The 18,701-nt window shown below is 33.8% G+C and overlaps 1 protein-coding gene across 1 annotated transcript; it reads left to right on the top strand.

Moving 5' to 3' along the window:
* The first annotated feature begins 10,118 nt into the window (after positions 1–10,118).
* LOC143594059 (uncharacterized) lies at positions 10,119–17,834 on the top strand. Its single transcript, XM_077073473.1, has 2 exons — positions 10,119–10,594; positions 17,822–17,834. The coding sequence occupies exons 1-2, from the start codon at positions 10,119–10,121 to the stop codon at positions 17,832–17,834; spliced, it is 489 nt and encodes a 162-aa protein (XP_076929588.1).
* The last annotated feature ends 867 nt before the right edge of the window (positions 17,835–18,701 follow it).

Raw genomic sequence — 18,701 nt, 5'->3', positions numbered from 1 at the left:
AATCCGAAGCATTTAAACTTAACTCACACTCACAAACTTTACGTTAAGTTTCTTGTCAGCGAGCGAATTGCAAATATATTTGTAACTCAAAACAACTTTGACAAGAAATAAAAATTACCCAAAGTTGTCCGCAATTCCTAAAATACCCATGGCTACAATCCGAAGACCATCATCTTAGTAGACATATCTGAACCGTAACTTGGCCCGTTTCAGCTTGTACACTTTTGCATATTCAAAACTTCAAAAAATCAAAATTTGACATACCCGTGTCAAACTTAGACCAAATTTCCCCTTTTCAACCTGTTAATAAACTTCAAAAGACCAGCTGCAATCTAAGTTTGACCTATAACCCAAATCATAGCAGCAAACAATATATAAGTAAATACGGAAATTTTATCAGCAAGTATGATGATCTTACGATTTCCATGCTCACATGTATAGAAGATGACATGGTTTCACCTTAGCCATCCTTCATCAAACCCGCTGAGATGTTTCAAATGCAGGTTCTTTCTATCTCGTTAGTTTTAGTTGCGACTTTGTTTGTGTCACCTGACTAAGATAACCATGTTTGTTGTATACAAGTTAATTAAAACTACTGAATCAAAACAAATGATAAAAATAACAATTGTCAGGGCACAAACAAATAATTAACGAATTAAAAATTACCTTAAACCGACTGTAGAACCACATTACAATATTGATGGTGAGTCAATTCAGATACTGAATTAGCGATAACTTGGTGGTATGTGATCAAAACTCAAATGATGATTTGGGAATCAGTAGAGATTTTGAGAAATCAAAATAAGGGTTTGTAAGCGGATTTGTTCCAATTGCGTTCAGAACTTAAGATTGATTGCAATTGACTGATATCTGATTTCGATTTCATACCACACCTGTGCAGTAGCGACGGAATAAGTAAGGCTGCCTTCCTCAGTTGGATTTTGTCATCGCAAAACATAAAAATAGTTGTACACCATCTACAATTAGAGTACATGAAGTCTGGTGAGGTTAGGGAAGGACAGTTGCGTCGATGTTAAAGGAATAGGGTTCGTTGATGTTAAGGTGAAGCGATGCAAGGAAAGAATTCGTGAAGTTAGAAATTAGAGATGGTTAGGAATTAGTTATGACCCGTTTAAGGGTATCCGAGTTTGGTGACCCATCAGACCCGCGAAAATTAAAGCATAAACGGGTCAAATCAATAAGAAGCCTCCATTTTAAAATCAAGCAAATCTGGTGGCTCCAAAAAAAAGGGAGCGACCACAACACGACACATAGGATTTTTGGGTTTTCGTTTATATATATTATAGATATATATTTATATATGGTCAATATAATTGAAATAGATTAAACTATTAACTATACCTTATTATATATTAGTTTGGTAATTGTTGATGGGCCATATTACATATAACTAACTAATAAAGGGTTTCTCCTTTGGTGTATATAAAGAGATATAAATATTAATATCATAACCTAATCACACACACATAACAATATTGTGTGCCTCCTCTCTCCTAAACCGGGTTCCTCTCAAGAACCCTAACATCATCCTTAACTATACATCTTAAATGGGAACTCGACCAAGCTGACAACCATGTCGTCTACATCATTCTTTGTTGCGGTTACTACTCTCTCTGCTGTAACAGGTTCATAGGTTTATTTTTTATTCATGTTATTTATTACTTACATGAAGAACTGGTCAACATGTGGCATCAGAGTGATGTTGATTAATCAGTTATTCATGTTTTCCCTAAATCTGGAATTGAATCAGAAACATGGACTAAAACTTGATAAACCCTATTTTTTTCGGTTTCTTTTTCATGTTCTATTACGAAAACAATATATGAAACTGTTTAAAATCGCTAAAATTCATATTTAGTAAACCCTAATATTTTTGAAATCTGTTATATTCATGTTTAAAAATTTCGATTCCAGGTTTTTTGTATATTTAATTGTTAAAATTTTCGATGATGTTCTTCGCGTTTATCATTATTATCGAAAATTATACATATATTGGTTCAAAATCTAGATTAAAATTTGTTAATGATTATTTAGGGATATATTTATTCAAATCTTGGATAACTTAGAAGTTTAATATTTTCTTAAAAGATTTGAATTCCCCAAAATGGGAAACAAATATAATTGTTAATCATTAAAAAGATTTGAACCAAATCTTATCATTATTAATTTAGTTTGAAAATATCATGGGTTAAGGGCTTAAACCACTTACGGGTTCACGGGTTATTTAAAAATCATGTATTATGGGCTTAAAATAACTTATGTGTTCTAAAAGTTTATGAGTTTCTAAAATGGTTTGGGGTCATAACCCATAAACCCGAAAACTCACTAATACCGGAATCAACATTTTTCTAAAAACTCCATAAAATCATGTAAACACCCAAATACTGAAAAACCCGCTAAAAGCCGGAAACTGACAATTCTCGGGAACCCAAAATTTCCGAGAACTAATTCCGAAAAATAAGGTTTTACCGGAAACTTAAAAATCCTTACTCTAAACATTTTTCTGCTATTAACTAATTAAATGTTTTGTAAACCTTAAATATTATAAAATTTTACAAAACATAAAAGCTTAACTTGAATAAACTTTTGATGTAACATTCTGCCCGAATGTGATGAGTTACATTTACCATATAATTCAAGTCTATCTGAAAACTTTTGTTAGTTTTTTGCCTAACATGATATAAATGTCTCACTTCTGCCCAAAGGTGATGTGTTACATTTTATCAAGCAAAACTAGCATGTGCATAACTAAAATAATTGTATCACTTCTGCCCAAAGGTGATGGGATACAAGTGTTTTGCACACATACTTAAATAAATTTTAATTCTACCCAAAGGTGATTTATTTTTTGTTTAAGTAGAACTTTTAATTATAGTCTATTAGTTTGATGTTAATAATAGACATATCACATCTTCAATAAAATATAATGATTCTCACATTAATGATCCTTCATTAAGCTAATGATCATAAATTTAATATGTATTATTTAATATCCCATAACATTACTCGCTATAATATTCTTCTATAAATAATTATATTATCTAAATCATCCACTCTATTAAAACATGATATAAGTTTTATACTATAAAGAGTTTCAATAATATTTACCTCTTCTTAGTTTTAGTTATCCCTTAAGACATGATATGACTATCCTACTACTCTTTATATAACAATCATTCCATTGAAAACTGGAGCATAACAAATAGAATGAGTCAATCAAAATGTCTCTTACGATAATGATAATCAAGAAGTTATAAATAAATGCTATCACTAGAGTTATTCTAGATTTAGTTTTTCCTAAAACTAATCAAAATAACTCCTAAGATTCATGCACTCCTTAAAAGTTCTAACTATAAGGTTAAATGACATTACTGAATACATCATAATGTACAATACCATGACCCATAAAGTTAAGGGCTCACACATGGAAATAAGTACACTTTTCTAATGCATTACATACTAAAAGTTTCTATTATTACAATTTGTTGCCTTAAGTATCAACGATAACACTCATAAGTACAAAAGGAAAACGAGTATGTTGATTAGCAACACATGTAAAAGAAAATAATATGGCAGTGGAACATAAGATGTTATTCAACTCACCACCATTAAAACCTTAAAGAGGATAATTCTAAGGTTCAAAGACAAAATACAAGTATTACTTCCAGCTTTAAGTTCTCTAAGGAAAAGTCTCGTTGTAAAAATATGTCATTATATTAGGCATAAGTAACAAAGCTATCCATAATTCAAAAGAACATCTGGCTAAAACAGTAGTCGTATATTAATGATATTTAAGTCTGCTAATCATAATATTCCAATTAACATGATAGGTTGAGTCTAGTTCTATAAGTTTTTTTTTACTAATATCAACAAATAACTAACATGAGTGTTGGTGACCAAATTTAAATGTTAAGGCTATTATAACCATGAAAAATTGTCTTCTAATTACGTTTTATGGTACCTTAAATATTCTGGAGATCAATCAGAATTTAGTATCAATACATTATGACAGTTGTGAGGTTTGCATAGCCAACATAAAGTCACTCTTACCTTAAACTCTCATATTATTTGTTATCAATATCTGGGTTGAAACATTTATTAAATAGAATTAGATAATACTACATACTTTCACAACTTTTGTTATCATGCAAATAAGAATTTAACAAAAGACAAATGAGACTTACAAAATTCATCCATTAAAACCAAATTTCATGAGAGAACATGACATGGTTTATGAGAGTGAATTTCATCTAATCTAATTCTTAGTGATTTTAATCATGTGTTGATGCCCTAAACATTACTTGGCTTAAGGAATAAGTATGGGTCCACCAGAAGTTATATTTCACTTATATTCGTGTAACTTATTCTAACGGAATATTCAGACATAATTATTTTATCATTTAAAAGGCTATTTACATGTATCTAAATTGTCTTTTATGGTCCATGGTATTAAAGAGATCCATTCATATATACTTAATACGATTTCTTCTAAATATGTCCCTAAGTTTATTATGACATTTGGACATTAATGAAATCAAATCAAATCTAACACATATATATGACAAATTCTCACGTCATGTACATCATTAAAACTTCTCTTATATTTTTCCTAGAGATATTAAAAATCAGTGGGAGCCTTAGGTGTCTCAATCATAACTTACAAGATTTGCAAGAGGTGGGGGAGTGAAAACATGATATTATCTCAATTACACCTCTTGTACAAGACACTGCTCCATCACAACACTATTCTATCAAAATTTATGTCTTTAGAATTTACTACTATTCTTACAAAAGTTTCATTGTTGCTTAAACGTGGGCAAATTTAGATTTCTTACTAAATTAATCCTCACAAAGAGAAACTACAACAACTTATATTATTAACTTGTTTCTTTGTTAGAATCTATTGGTATTTAAATATTGATCCTAAGTATGCTAATTTCCTAAAGGTTTCTAAGGTCAGTTGGAGCAGTAAAAGTCCTTATAATTACTTGACAAAAGTACAAGAGGCGAGGGAAGAGAGTCATTAAATTTTACTCCGAATTTAATTTCGATTACACCTCTTGTACACTATATTGTACCAACTCTTACACACTTAAAATCCTGAAAATGATAGCAACCTAACAAAGAGCTAATTCATTTAAACTGAAACTTCAAATAAACCCAATAATCAACTCGGGTTGTCATCTAGGTTTTAAACCTACTAACTTTGATGATTATGTAACCTCCCTAACTAAAGTTAAAATGGATTTTGGAAAGCTTACTGATGAGACCTCTTCTAATTAAATCATTAGCATCAATCAATTTTCTAAATGGAATAAGCTATTAATAGCAAATTAACCTAAACTTCATAAGTTAGAATAACATTTGAGATTTTGTTGAAACACATAAGGGTGTTCATAACTAAACTAAATCCTAACACAAATGTTAAGACACTAAGAAGCATGATTGATTATTAAAAGTTATATTCAAGAGGGAATAAATCATCAAAGAATCTTCTTACCTATATTACAAAATATTTCTTTGAGGATCGTCATTGTTCAAGTAGCTTAAAATAGTTTAGAGCTACATTAGATGAACATTAAAACAACTTTCCATAACAATTGGCTTACATATTTTTATGTTCATAAAACAACCTAAAAGTTATAAACTAAAGGTCAAAGAACATTTAGTCTATAAGTCAATAAAATCCGTATATGGGTTATGCAACATCATAATGTGATGAAATCTTAATACAATTATGTTCATCAAGAACCAAGTGGATTAATGTACCTACCTTAAAATGAGTGGGAGCGGCTAAATCAAACTTGTCCTTATAAGGATTACATTCTTTTGACAAGTATATGTTACATAAATCAAAGCATTGTTCATACATACTTTGATATGATAGATCTTAGAGATATACCTTACATGATAGATATCATAACAATTTGAGATAATTTAAAAAATAAAAAGTGAGAACTCAAACCGGTTGATTACTCTAAACTTTGTTATATTCAAAGATAACATAATGTAATTTTCAGGATATATTCTTATGTTAGCAGATAAAACTATCCCGTGGAGGAGTCATAATAAACTGATAACAACAATCTAAGTTATAATGACATAATATGTTGATCAAGCACAACGCAATTAGCGATAAATGTTGTTGAAATTTATCAGTGGACTCATAAGTTTATTAAATCCATATAAATTATATATTGAAGAATTACTGTGATAAAGTCAGCTACCACGTTTTCTCAAACAGTAACAGTTCGAGAGGTGCTATAACAAACGACAAAATAAATAAAAGGAAAAGGTAAGGAAATAAAAAAAGCAAAATTCCATCCCACATTGGTGGAGGAAAGGAAAGGAGAGGCTTCCACCTTAGTACAAATAGGAAAGTAAGTTTCTTATCCCACAATGCTAGATTACAAAACTGGTGAGCTCTTTATAAGAAAGGAAATTCATATGTTAATGTTCTTATAAGACATATCACACCCAGTGGTCCTAGCAGAGGGTGCGAAGCACCCGAACGCCCACGAGCACGGGCGAAGTCGATGGGCGCAATGTGGCGCTTTGATGGCGCACTTCGCACGCTCGCATCGCCGGGAGCCACTTAAGGGCCGCCTTAGTATTTTTGTCTCCCATCGCGATATGCGACAGGTTTGGATTAGCCTCATCGCGTACCACGATGACATGTAACCTTATCCAAATATATGGTGGCGTAGCGATACGCGATAAGCTGATATAGCTACCCATCGCGTACCGCGACGTGGAGGTTACGCAGAGGACACGTGGCGTGCCACGTAGCAGGCCTAGGGCTGACTCGGCTTAGCTATGAGATTCTTCGCGATACGCGACGCCTTTCTATTTATGGTCATCGCGTACCGCGACGGGGTCCAAAATCAGCTATAAATAGGTTGGCAACGGGACTTCATTTCCTTGCTCAAAATTTCTTCTTTCTCTCTGAAATTTCACACACATATATTAACACATATTAAGAGTATAATACCGAGTCGTAACGATACCCTATCTGATCGAAAGAAATATACACGAATCCGTAAGCTCTGCCTATTAAGGTAAGACATTGTGCCATCGTGTAAAGTTTCTACTCTCGTGATTATCGTTATGATTATTGGCTTTATACTAATTTAGGAATACTACATTATCCTAGGTGCTTAATACCAAGAGGCTTTCTTTAAATTGTAAACTTGCAAGGTGAGACATTCGAGTTTTTATACAACTCACATTTACGTGAGACAACTGTTTTCCCGATACTGTCATAATGATTTTTAAACCTATAAAGCTCATAACAGATGGTCTAAATCTTTTCAAATATATTTTAAAGTATTTTAAATACATTACAGTGATTAAGTCTCTGTAGACTTACGGGATGGTTACTACTGGTATTGTGGGGTTTTGTATACAAGACTTGCCTACTGGGCTATTACACGTTACTTATTGGACAAGTGTTAGCCAATAAGTAATATGACCACAATCATAGATACGGTCGAGTGACAAGTACCTTTCTGTAATTTGTAAGCAGGTAGGTGTAAAAACATCTTAATGATGTAACTGTAAAATGTGTCATTTACAAATGAATGTACTCACCAGTATTTCTTGCTGATCAAATATTTTAAACATGTTTTAGGTGACTTGTTAGAGACAAAGGAATGATGTCTGCGGGCTTCCAGCTTAAATACGTGGCTTGTTACCAGAATAAAGAAATGTGTTTTGTAAATTAGGGTTTAACCCTATAAAACTTATGTTTGTATCAAAAGGGATTAAATTCCAGGTTTATCATAATAATAAACATGGTGTTTTTATAACTCTGATCATTTTTCCTAACTACGGTTCTGATGAAATATTCCGCTGCAAAATAATTTAATAAACACCGATATCACCAATCAATGTTCACAGCTTCCCTCCCAGGGTATAGGGGTCGGTGGCTGTGACAGCTGAAGTGGTATCAGAGCCACTGGTTTAAGCAATATGGGTATTATAATAATACCTATTCTTAAAATTAAGAGTTAGGAAATACATGCATTAACCTATGTGCTAACCATACATAAAAGATTCTAACCACACGTGAAAATGAATACTATTTTCTTTTGGAGTTCGTTGTTTTATTGCTTTTAATTTAACAACATGAGTGAGCTAGTTGATGCTTTTGAATACATATCCGTTAACTCCACGGATATAAAAGAAGGAGAATGTAGTCAACAACAACCTGAACCCATGATCTTTCAAGCCCAACCTATAGAAAAACCAAAGCCAAAAGGAAGAAGAAGGTTGAAAGACTGGCAACGAGGGTTGAGAAGAAATAAGAAAGGAAGAACCACACAACCAACTCAACCACAACTTGAACAACCAATTCAACTACCACCTTTACCACCACCCATGTCAACAATACCAATGGAAGAGCGACTAGGCAGATGCCTAGATGAATATGAAATCTTTCAACCCATATTCAATGATATAGGTGCAGGAAGTTCTAGCAACCCGAATATGCCATCCCAGGATCCAAATAATACACTGATCTCTGATGATATTATCAGTCAAGCTCAACTTGAGGAATGGTGGACCAATGATTGGCAATATCAAACAATGATGAATAACCCATATGCATCGTTCCAAGCGGAAACCGCAAACTACCCCATCATGACAACGGAAATGACGGCTGAGCTCCTCCATTACGGGGAAGAATTAATTGATACTGGGAATAGAATAAGAAATATGGAGGAGAACTTAACCTGGAAGTACTACGACCGAGAACCATACATATAACCCATATATATAATATTTATATGTTAATTATCGTAATTTCTTTGGTGTAAAAAAAATTGTGTATGTATATAAGAAAAGTGTGTAGTGACGCATATATATATATATATATATATATATATATATATATATATATAGTGTGTAGATGTAAAATATAGTGATGCATATATATATAAAAAGAGAAAATGTCGCAAAGATCGACGATTTTGACATATTCTGTGCCTATGTGTTATTTTATGCTTATGTGTTATTAATATCTTGCTACCTTACTAGTTGATTACGATATTAATAATTTCTTCTTACATGTAATTTAGATGTCGAATGAGCACAATCGTGAAAATGAGCATAATCACGAAAACGAGCACAATCCCGAGAATGAGCATAATCACGAGCACAATCACGAGAATGAGCATAATCATGAAATTCATAATCAAGAAAATCGTCTGAATATGAATGCCATTGAAAATATGATAGCTCTGAAAATCACTGAAGCAATTCCTTTAATTGCTGATGCTATTAAGCAACCCATTTCTATAATTAGGCATAAGACCGAGAGTAATAAACGCAAGTCTAACAATGAGGCTAGTCATAGCGTGAATGGAGGAAATAGCAACCCATTACCCAAAAAGTCAAAAGTTCACGGTTGTACTTACAAGAATTTCTTAGCCTGTAAACCAACCGAATTCTCTGGAAATGAAGGACCTACTTCAGCACTACGCTGGTTAGAGAAGACAGAAGCCATAATAAGAATCAGTAAATGTGCTGAAGAAGATAAAATATTATACGCTTCTAATCTCTTCATTAATGAAGCAATGGAATGGTGAAATACGGTCCTCCAGTCAAAGGGAAGTCACATAGTCTATACTATGACTTGGGAAGAATTTAAAGAAATAGTAGAAAAGAAATTTTGTCCTCCTCATGAAAGAGAAAAGATTGCTACTATGTTCTTAAACCACAAGATGGAAGGTGTGAAGTGTCGTGAGTATACGACAAAGTTCTTCGAATATGCAAGAATGGTACCGGCTTTGGCTTCGCCAGAATCAGTACTAATTTCTCGTTATATTTGGGGATTAGTAAGTGAAATCCGCGATCTGGTAAAGTCAGCTAGACCTCAGACTATTGAAGAAACAGTTGTGCTAGCTAATACCATGACAAACGGGTTAGTCCGAACCCAGGAAGAAAATAAAAAGAAAGATCCAGCCTAGAAGATTACCCAAGAATTTCGGAAGAAAGGAAAAGGACAATCTTATGCTCATCCTTTCTGTAAAATTTGCAGAAAAAGGCATTCAGGGAGATGCGCTTTTAAGAAAACTAAGTATTGCAATATTTGCAAAATGGCTGGGCATACGGATAAAGAATGTAGGAGAAAAGAAAGTCGTGTTTGCTATAACTGTGGAGAACCTGGCCACATCCGTCCAGATTGTCCAAAATTGATAAAGGTGCCTGACAATAAAGCAAAGAACACAGATGGGCCTAAGAAGAATGCACGAGCTTTTCAGCTTACTGCACAAGAAGCGACAATGGTTCCAGACGTCATTGCGGGTACGTTCCTTATCAATAACGTTTACGCCAAAGTATTGTTTAATTCCGGAGCAAATCAAAGTTTTATAAACACAAAGTTTTGCCAAGCCTTAAATCAGCCATTAAGCAAACTTCATCAAGTTTGTACAGTAGAAATGGCAGATGGAAATTCCATTCGTATTCATGAAGTACTTCAAGAAGAAAACATAGATTTATTAGGCAACCAGTTTAAAGCAAATTTACTCCCAATGAATCTAGCTGGATTCGATTTTATATTAGGAATGGACTGGTTAGCAGCCAATCATGCTCGAATCCTATGTAACACAAATTTTATTGAAATCCGTACGCCAACAGGAAAAATTATTACAATTCAAGGAGATAAGATGCTCAAGCCTAGAAAGTTCATATCAGTAATGAAAGTGGCAAGCTATCGAAGAAAACAAGGCGTAGCATATATGATTTATGTAATCATTAGCGCCAAAGGAAAAGAGCTAAAAGAAATTCCGGTAGTATCGGAATATTCTGACGTCTTTCCAAAAGATTTACCTGGACAACCACCTGATCGTGAAGTTGAATTCAGAATCCATATAATACCAGGAGTAGCACCAGTTGCTAAAACACCATATAGATTAGTGCCAACAGAGATGTTGGAATTAAAGAAGCAATTAGATGAATTGCTAGAAAAAGGTTTTATACGACCTAGCTCATCACCCTGGGGAGCACCAGTATTGTTTGTCAAAAAGAAAGATGGGTCAATGCGTATGTGTATCGATTATAGAGAATTGAATAAAGTCACAATTAAGAATCGGTATCCTTTACCGAGAATTGATGATTTGTTCGATCAATTCCAATGCGCTCGATATTTCTCTAAAATTGATTTACGCTCAGGATACCACCAATTAAAAGTGCAAGAAGAAAATATTTCTAAAACAGCTTTTAGGACAAGATATGATCATTATGAGTTTCCATTTGGTTTAACCAATGCACCAGCTGCATTTATGGATATGATGAATTGAATATGTAAACCCTATTTGGATTAATTTGTAATCATTTTCATAGATGATATACTTATTTATTCCAAAACCAGTGAAGATCATGTCAAACATCTTCATACACTTCTGACACTATTGAGAAAAGAAAAGCTTTATGCTAAATTCTCAAAATGTGAATTTTGGTTACAAGAAGTACAGTTTCTAGGACACTTGATTAACCATGAAGGTATTCACGTGGACCCTTCCAAAATAGAAGCTATTACTAATTGGGAAATTCCTAAAACTCCTACAGAAATTCGAAGTTTCTTAGGATTAGCAGGATATTATAGGCGCTTCATTCAAAATTTTCCCGAATAGCAGTTCCATTAACCAAGTTAACGTGTAAGAATGTCAAGTTTGAATGGGGACCTAAGCAAGAAGAAGCTTTCATAACTTTGAAGCAAAAGTTAACAAATGCCTCAATACTTGCACTACCAGAAGGAACTGAAGATTTTACAGTCTGTTGTGATGCTTCTAAATCAGGATTTGGATGTGTATTAATGCAACGTGAAAAAGTCATTGCTTACGCATCTAGACAATTAAAGAAGCATGAAGAGAATTATACAACACATGATTTAGAATTGGGAGCAATAATTTTTGCCTTCAAGATCTGGAGACACTATCTATATGGTAGTAAGTTTACTGTATTCACAGATCATAAAAGTTTAAGATATATTTTTGGGCAAAAGGAGCTTAACATGAGGCAAAAACGCTAGATGGAAATTCTTAGCGACTATAATTGTGAAATCCAATATCGTGAAGGCAAGACTAATATAGTAGCCGATGCATTAAGCAGAAAAGAGCATGAGAAACCTAAAAGAGTGTGAGCCTTAAGGTTAGAACTTCAAATCAATTTAATTGATGAAGTAAAGAATGCTCAGAAACAAGCAATAGAAGCAAATAATATTGCTGATGAGAAAAGAAATAGTACCATTGATCTACTTGTCAAAGGAAATGATGAAATTCTCCGAATGGGGAACAAGATTTGGATACCAATCATAGGAGGATTAAGAGAAAAGATTCTCAAAGAATCCCATAAATCCAAATACACAATGCATCCTGGAAGAGATAAAATGTATAAATACTTGAAGAAAATCTATTGGTGGATATGAATGAAAAAGGACAAAACTAATTATGTTTCAAAATGCTTAACTTGTTCACAAGTCAAAGCAGAACATCAAAAGCCATCAGGATTACTTCAACAATTAGAAATGCCAGAATGGAAATGGGAATTTCTAACAATGGATTTTGTTACCAAATTACCTACCACAAGAAGAGTTAATGACACAATTTGGTTAATTGTGGATAGATTAACAAAATCAGCTCATTTTATACAAAAGAAGGAAGCTTTCAAAATGAAATAATTAGCTAAGCTATATGTAGACAAAGTTTTCTCATTACATGGAGTTCCATTATCCATTGTATCGAATCGGGACAACCGTTTTACTTCTCACTTTTGGAAAAGTTTCCAAGTAGCTATGGGAACAAAATTAAACTTGAGCACAGCATACCATCCACATACCGATGGTCAAAGTGAAAGGACCATACAAACATTGGAAGATATGCTAAGAGCATGTGTAATAGATTTTGGTGGAAATTGGGATGACCATTTACCACTAATAGAATTCCCCTATAATAACAGTTATCATACAAGTATTAATGATGCCCCATTTGAAGCCCTTTATGGACGAATGTGCAGAACTCCAGTGTGTTGGGCAGAAATAGGAGGAAAACAACTATCAGGTCCTGAAATTATACAAGAAAGTACTGACAAGATAAATCAAGTTAAGGAGAGATTAAAGACCGCACGAGATCGTCAGAAATGTTATGCAGATCATCGACGCAAACCATTGGAATTTCAAGTTGGAGACAGGGTGCTACTGAAAGTATCTCCATGGAAAGGAGTAATCCGATTTGGTAAAAGAGGAAAGTTAAGTCCACGATTTGTTGGACCATTCCAAATTATCAAACGAATTGGACCAGTAGCTTATCAGCTAGCATTACCAGAGGAAATGTTAGGTATACATGATGTATTTCATGTAAGTAACTTAAGGAAATGTTTAGCTGATAAAACACTAGAAGTACCCCTTCAAGATATAAAGGTAAATGAAAAGTTGAAATTCGTTGAGAAACCCTTGCAAATTGAAGATAGAAAGATCAAGAATCTCAAGCATAAAAGAATAGTTCTGGTCAAAGTGAAGTGGGATTCAAAACGTGGACCAGAATATACTTGGGAATTGGAATCCGAAATAAAACGGAAGTACCCACACTTATTCCAACCAAATCTCGAGGACGAGATTCAAAATAAGGAGGGGAGACTATAACAAACCACAAAATAAATAAAATGAAAAAGTAAGGAAATAAAAGAAGCAAAATTCCATCCCACATTGGTGGAGGAAAGTAAAGGAGAGGCTTCCACCTTAGTATAAATAGGAAAGTAAGTTTCTTGTTCCACATCGCTAGATTACAAAACTAGTGAGCTCTTTATAAGAAAGGAAATTCATATGTTAATGTTCTTATAAGACATATCACACCCAGTGGTACTAGCGGAGGGTGTGACGCACCCAAACGCGCACGCGCACGGGCACGGGCCTGGGATCGGGCGAAGTGCGATGGGCGCAATGTGACGCTTTGATGGCGCATTTCGCACGCTCGCATCGCCTCGAGCCGCTTAAGGGCCGTCTTGGTATTTTTGTCTCCCATCGCGATACGCGACAGGTTTGGGTTAGCCTCATCACGTACCGCGATGACATGTAACCTTATCCAAATATATGGCGGCGTAGCGATACGCGATAAGCTGATATAGCTACCTATCGCGTACCGCGACGTGGAGGTTACGCAGAGAACACGTGGCGTGCCACGTAGCAGGCCTAGGGCTGACTCGACTTAGCTATGAGATTCTTCGCGATACGCGACGCCTTTCTATTTATGGCCATCGCGTACCGCGACGGGGTCCAAAATCAGCTATAAATAGGTTGGCAACGGGACTTCATTTCCTTGCTCAAAATTTCTTCTTTCTCTCTGAAATTTCACACACATATATTAACACATATTAAGAGTATAATACCGAGTCGTAACGATACCCTATCCGATCGAAAGAAATATACACGAATCCGTAAGCTCTGCCTATTAAGGTAAGACATTGTGCCATCGTGTAAAGTTTCTACTCTCGTGATTATCGTTATGATTATTGGGTTTATACTAATCTAGGAATACTACATTATCCTAGGTGCTTAATACCAAGAGGCTTTCTTTAAATTGTAAACTTGCAAGGTGAGACATTCGAGTTTTTATACAACTCACATTTACGTGAGACAACTGTTTTCCCGATACTGTCATAATGATTTTTAAACCTATAAAGCTCATGACAGATGGTCTAAATCTTTTCAAATATATTTTTAAAGTATTTTAAATACATTACAGTGATTAAGTCTCTGTAGACTTACGGGATGGTTACTACTGGTATTGTGGGGTTTTGTTTACAAGACTTGCCTACTAGGCTATTACACGTTACTTATTGGACAAGTGTTAGCCAATGAGTAATATGACCACAGTCATAGATACGGTCGAGTGACAAGTACCTTTCGGTAATTTGTAAGTAGGCAGGTGTAAAAACATCTTAATGTTGTAACTGTAAAATGTGTCATTTACAATGTACTCACCATTATTTCTTGCTGATCAAATATTTTAAACATGTTTCAGGTGAATTGTTAGAGACAAAGGAATGATGCATGCGGGCTTCCAGCTTAAATAAGTGGCTTGTCACCAGAATAAAGAAACGTGTTTTGTAAATTAGGGTTTACCCATATAAAACTTATGTTTGTATCAAAAGGGATTAAATTCCCGGTTTATCATAATAATAAACATGGTGTTTTTATAACTCTGATCATTTTTCCTAACTACGGTTCTGATGAAATATTCCGCTGCAAAATAATTTAATAAACACCGATACCACCAATCAATGTTCACGGCTTCCTTCCCAGGGTATAGGGGTCGATGGCTGTGACAGGTGCTGCATTAAATTTCGATATGAAACTAATTATTCGTTTATGAAAAAATTGAGGAATCTAAATTTTTGTATCGAATACATTCATGATATGCTTATGGATCCGATAACTAAAAGTCTCACCCATAAATATTATGAAAGCGCTTATAATAATGACGGGTTACTGATGACTATGCGCAACTGCATATCATTCTATGAATGATTAACTATTAAAATTCCTCATTTGTTTTGATATTGTACGTCTCTTAATATGTTCAGCAATCATAATGACATATAGACGAATTAATATACAAATCGAACGTTCTGAAGAGCTTACTTGAAAATTTTGATCATAACTACTTAGGTTTTAAATAAGGACTGCAGTATGATTAATGAGGGTCTTGAGCTGATGTTCAATTCAATGACTGTATTTATCTGCTCCAGTTGAAGTTTAAAGCTAAACTGAGTGTTAACTCCTGATCAAGTTTATCTAATACTCATAATAAATGATTACTCGGTCAAGTGGGAGAATGTAAGATTAAATTTATAATTATATATATATATTTATATATGGCCATTATAATCATTTATATTATAATAGATCAAAATATTAACTATACCTTATTATATATTAGTTTGGTAATTGTTGATGGGCCATATTACCTATAAATAACTAATAAAGGGTTTCCCCTTGAGTGTATATAAAGAGAGATAAATATTAACATCATAACCTAATCACACATACATAACAATATTGTGTGCCTCCTCTCTCCTAAACCGAGTTCCTCTCAAGAACCCTAACATCATCCTTAACTATACATCCTAAAGGGGAACTCGACCAAGCTGACAACCATGTCATCTACATCCTTCTTTGTTGCGGTTACTACTCTCTCTGCTGTAACAGGTTCATAGGTTTATTTTTTATTCATGTTATTTATTACTTACATGAAGAACTGATCAACAACGTTATGAGAGAAAGGGACATTTATGGGTACTACCCATGTACCAATCATTCATGCACTGTCAAATCATTTCTATCTTTAAGTACCCACAAAATCGTTGGCAAGACCTACGAACAAGTACATTAGAAATTTTTGTTTTTAATATGGTTGTTAGAGGTTAAAAGGAAGATCAAGATGGTATGGATTTATGTGGCAAAGGTTTACCACATGGGTTTGAAGTCATGCATGGGTATATAGGTAGCGGCGGTGTTACCACATGGGTTCGAAGCTTACCATGGGATGCCCCGTCCCCCTTATATCATTTAAACGTTTTCTTTTATTATCTAACTAGTTTAAAAACATGTATATTACACAGGTTGAATAAAAAAATTACTAAATTGTTAATAATTAATAAAGATTTATGAATTATAAAACTATATTTTTTGAGAGAACATGTGAATGGAATTATATATATAACTAAGTTATAATTTACAATATTAGAAGTCAGACTTTATCATATTTTTGTTATTAGTAGGATTTACTCGGTACAATAATGATGATAATGTCATATATCATACATAACTTATCATATTTATTTAATATGTTGTGTTTTATATATTATTATTTTATTATAAATACGAATGGATGCAAATAAAGAAACATAAAAAAAATCTTAAATTCATATAATTGTGACACGTGTCAGGTATATATTAGGTATGCATACGATTTTGGTACTTTGGTTAGGTTTTTATTTTGGATTTTCCAAGTAATAACAAACACATCCATGGTTTTGGTTTTAAGAAATAGCGTTTGTATTAGGATCAAACTTGTCAGTTTTGTATACTTTTGGATAATTAAGTATAACAACATAGAGTTACGTCAATGATCTTTGACTCGGTTGGCAAAAGCTAGCTGGGTAAAGTGTGAGGCAAGAATTTTGCGGGGACCTCCTTGTGTGTGTGTGTGGGGGGGGTGGTTCTTGGTTAGATTCCAACAAGTGTATGCCATTAATAAAGAACACTACTGTTTCAGAATTCAAACTCGAGTAAGGTGTGTTGTATACGAATGGTAAGCCGTTTAAAGTTCTCCGGCAACCGATTTCACTAAAACCGTTAAAAAACATGAGTTACTCAAGTCAGCCAACGGTATTCAGAAATACTGAATGCTGGTATTAGCAACATGTAACAAGAGAAAAGTCGTATATTAAAGAGAGGCTGCCTTGAATTTAGGAGCCATGTAAAATGGTCAGAGATCACACCGGGAATAATGAGTGTTTGGATAGATTCTCATGTGCTCCAAAATCCTTGTATCTGAATGTGTGTCCATATATAACTATAATATATCCGTATATGTGTGTGTGGCCTAATGCTACACTATTTTAATGGTTGTTTGATAGAGTCTATGCTATTTTAAGCTGTTTAGATTGCACTTGGATATTTTACTCTTAGCTTGACTTCTAGGACTTAATCTAACTATCAGGTTATATCAATATTTATCTTAAAAAAGAGTTCAATACGTTATATTTTTATTTTCTCAGTTATTTTATTTATGTTTGACAGGATTGTGCTTTAGTATGTGTAATATTATCACATAATTCGGTATAATTAATGTCAATATTACAGGAGCATTTAACATAAAAAAAGATATAAATATTGCATTCGAAAACTACTTTGGAGGACGATCTAATTTGCAGTTAGGTTGAGCTCATATAACAACCTATATGATAAAGGCGGTGGGTGAAAGATGAAGGCTCGGGATGATTGACTTAGGCAAATTTGAAGAGAGAGGCTTGGGATGATCGGCATAGCCAACCCGATCGGGATGAAAACTGCCAAGAAAGAGGAAGAATTGGGCCGAAGTGTGGGAACCACTCCCCTCCTTGTGGTGCTGAGATGAAATTTCATCCCGAAGTGAGCATCTCTCACCCACTCCGTCCCCCTAATGAAAATACAAATATAAATATTATAAACCTAAATCACAAAACATACAAACTAGAGTCCGAAGTAGAGGTTAGCGAAAACTTATATTATACATAAATAAAACTAACAATTGAGAGTGCAAGGTCTTAGTAACATAACTATTTAAAATAAGCTCCATACCATATGAATCAGTCCAAATTTCCAATGACAACTCTTTCCTTACATACACGTATGTCAATCGTAACATTTTTTCGATACGTTGTTGAGTAAACCGCGACCACATTATTATGTAGGACAATATAAATTCAAGAAAAAATTGTGAACCATGATATATATATTAAGCAAGAAAATATTGTATACATTACTTGTGGAAATAACTCTCGTTTTTTTGCTACAAACATGTAATGGAGCTCTGAAACAAGGCAATAAAGTAGACGTACTCTTTTAACTTTAAATGATCTCGGTTATAGTGTTAGGTCGTTTCTCGTATTCCCATAGTTAGTTAAATATTTCAAAGATA

This window comes from Bidens hawaiensis, unplaced genomic scaffold, assembly GCF_021521415.1.
Source record: "Bidens hawaiensis isolate Kalapana, Puna unplaced genomic scaffold, B.hawaiensis_p1.1 tig00043024_1, whole genome shotgun sequence".
In the NCBI taxonomy this organism is placed as follows: Eukaryota; Viridiplantae; Streptophyta; class Magnoliopsida; order Asterales; family Asteraceae; genus Bidens; species Bidens hawaiensis.
This window is presented reverse-complemented; position numbering and strand designations above follow the sequence as displayed.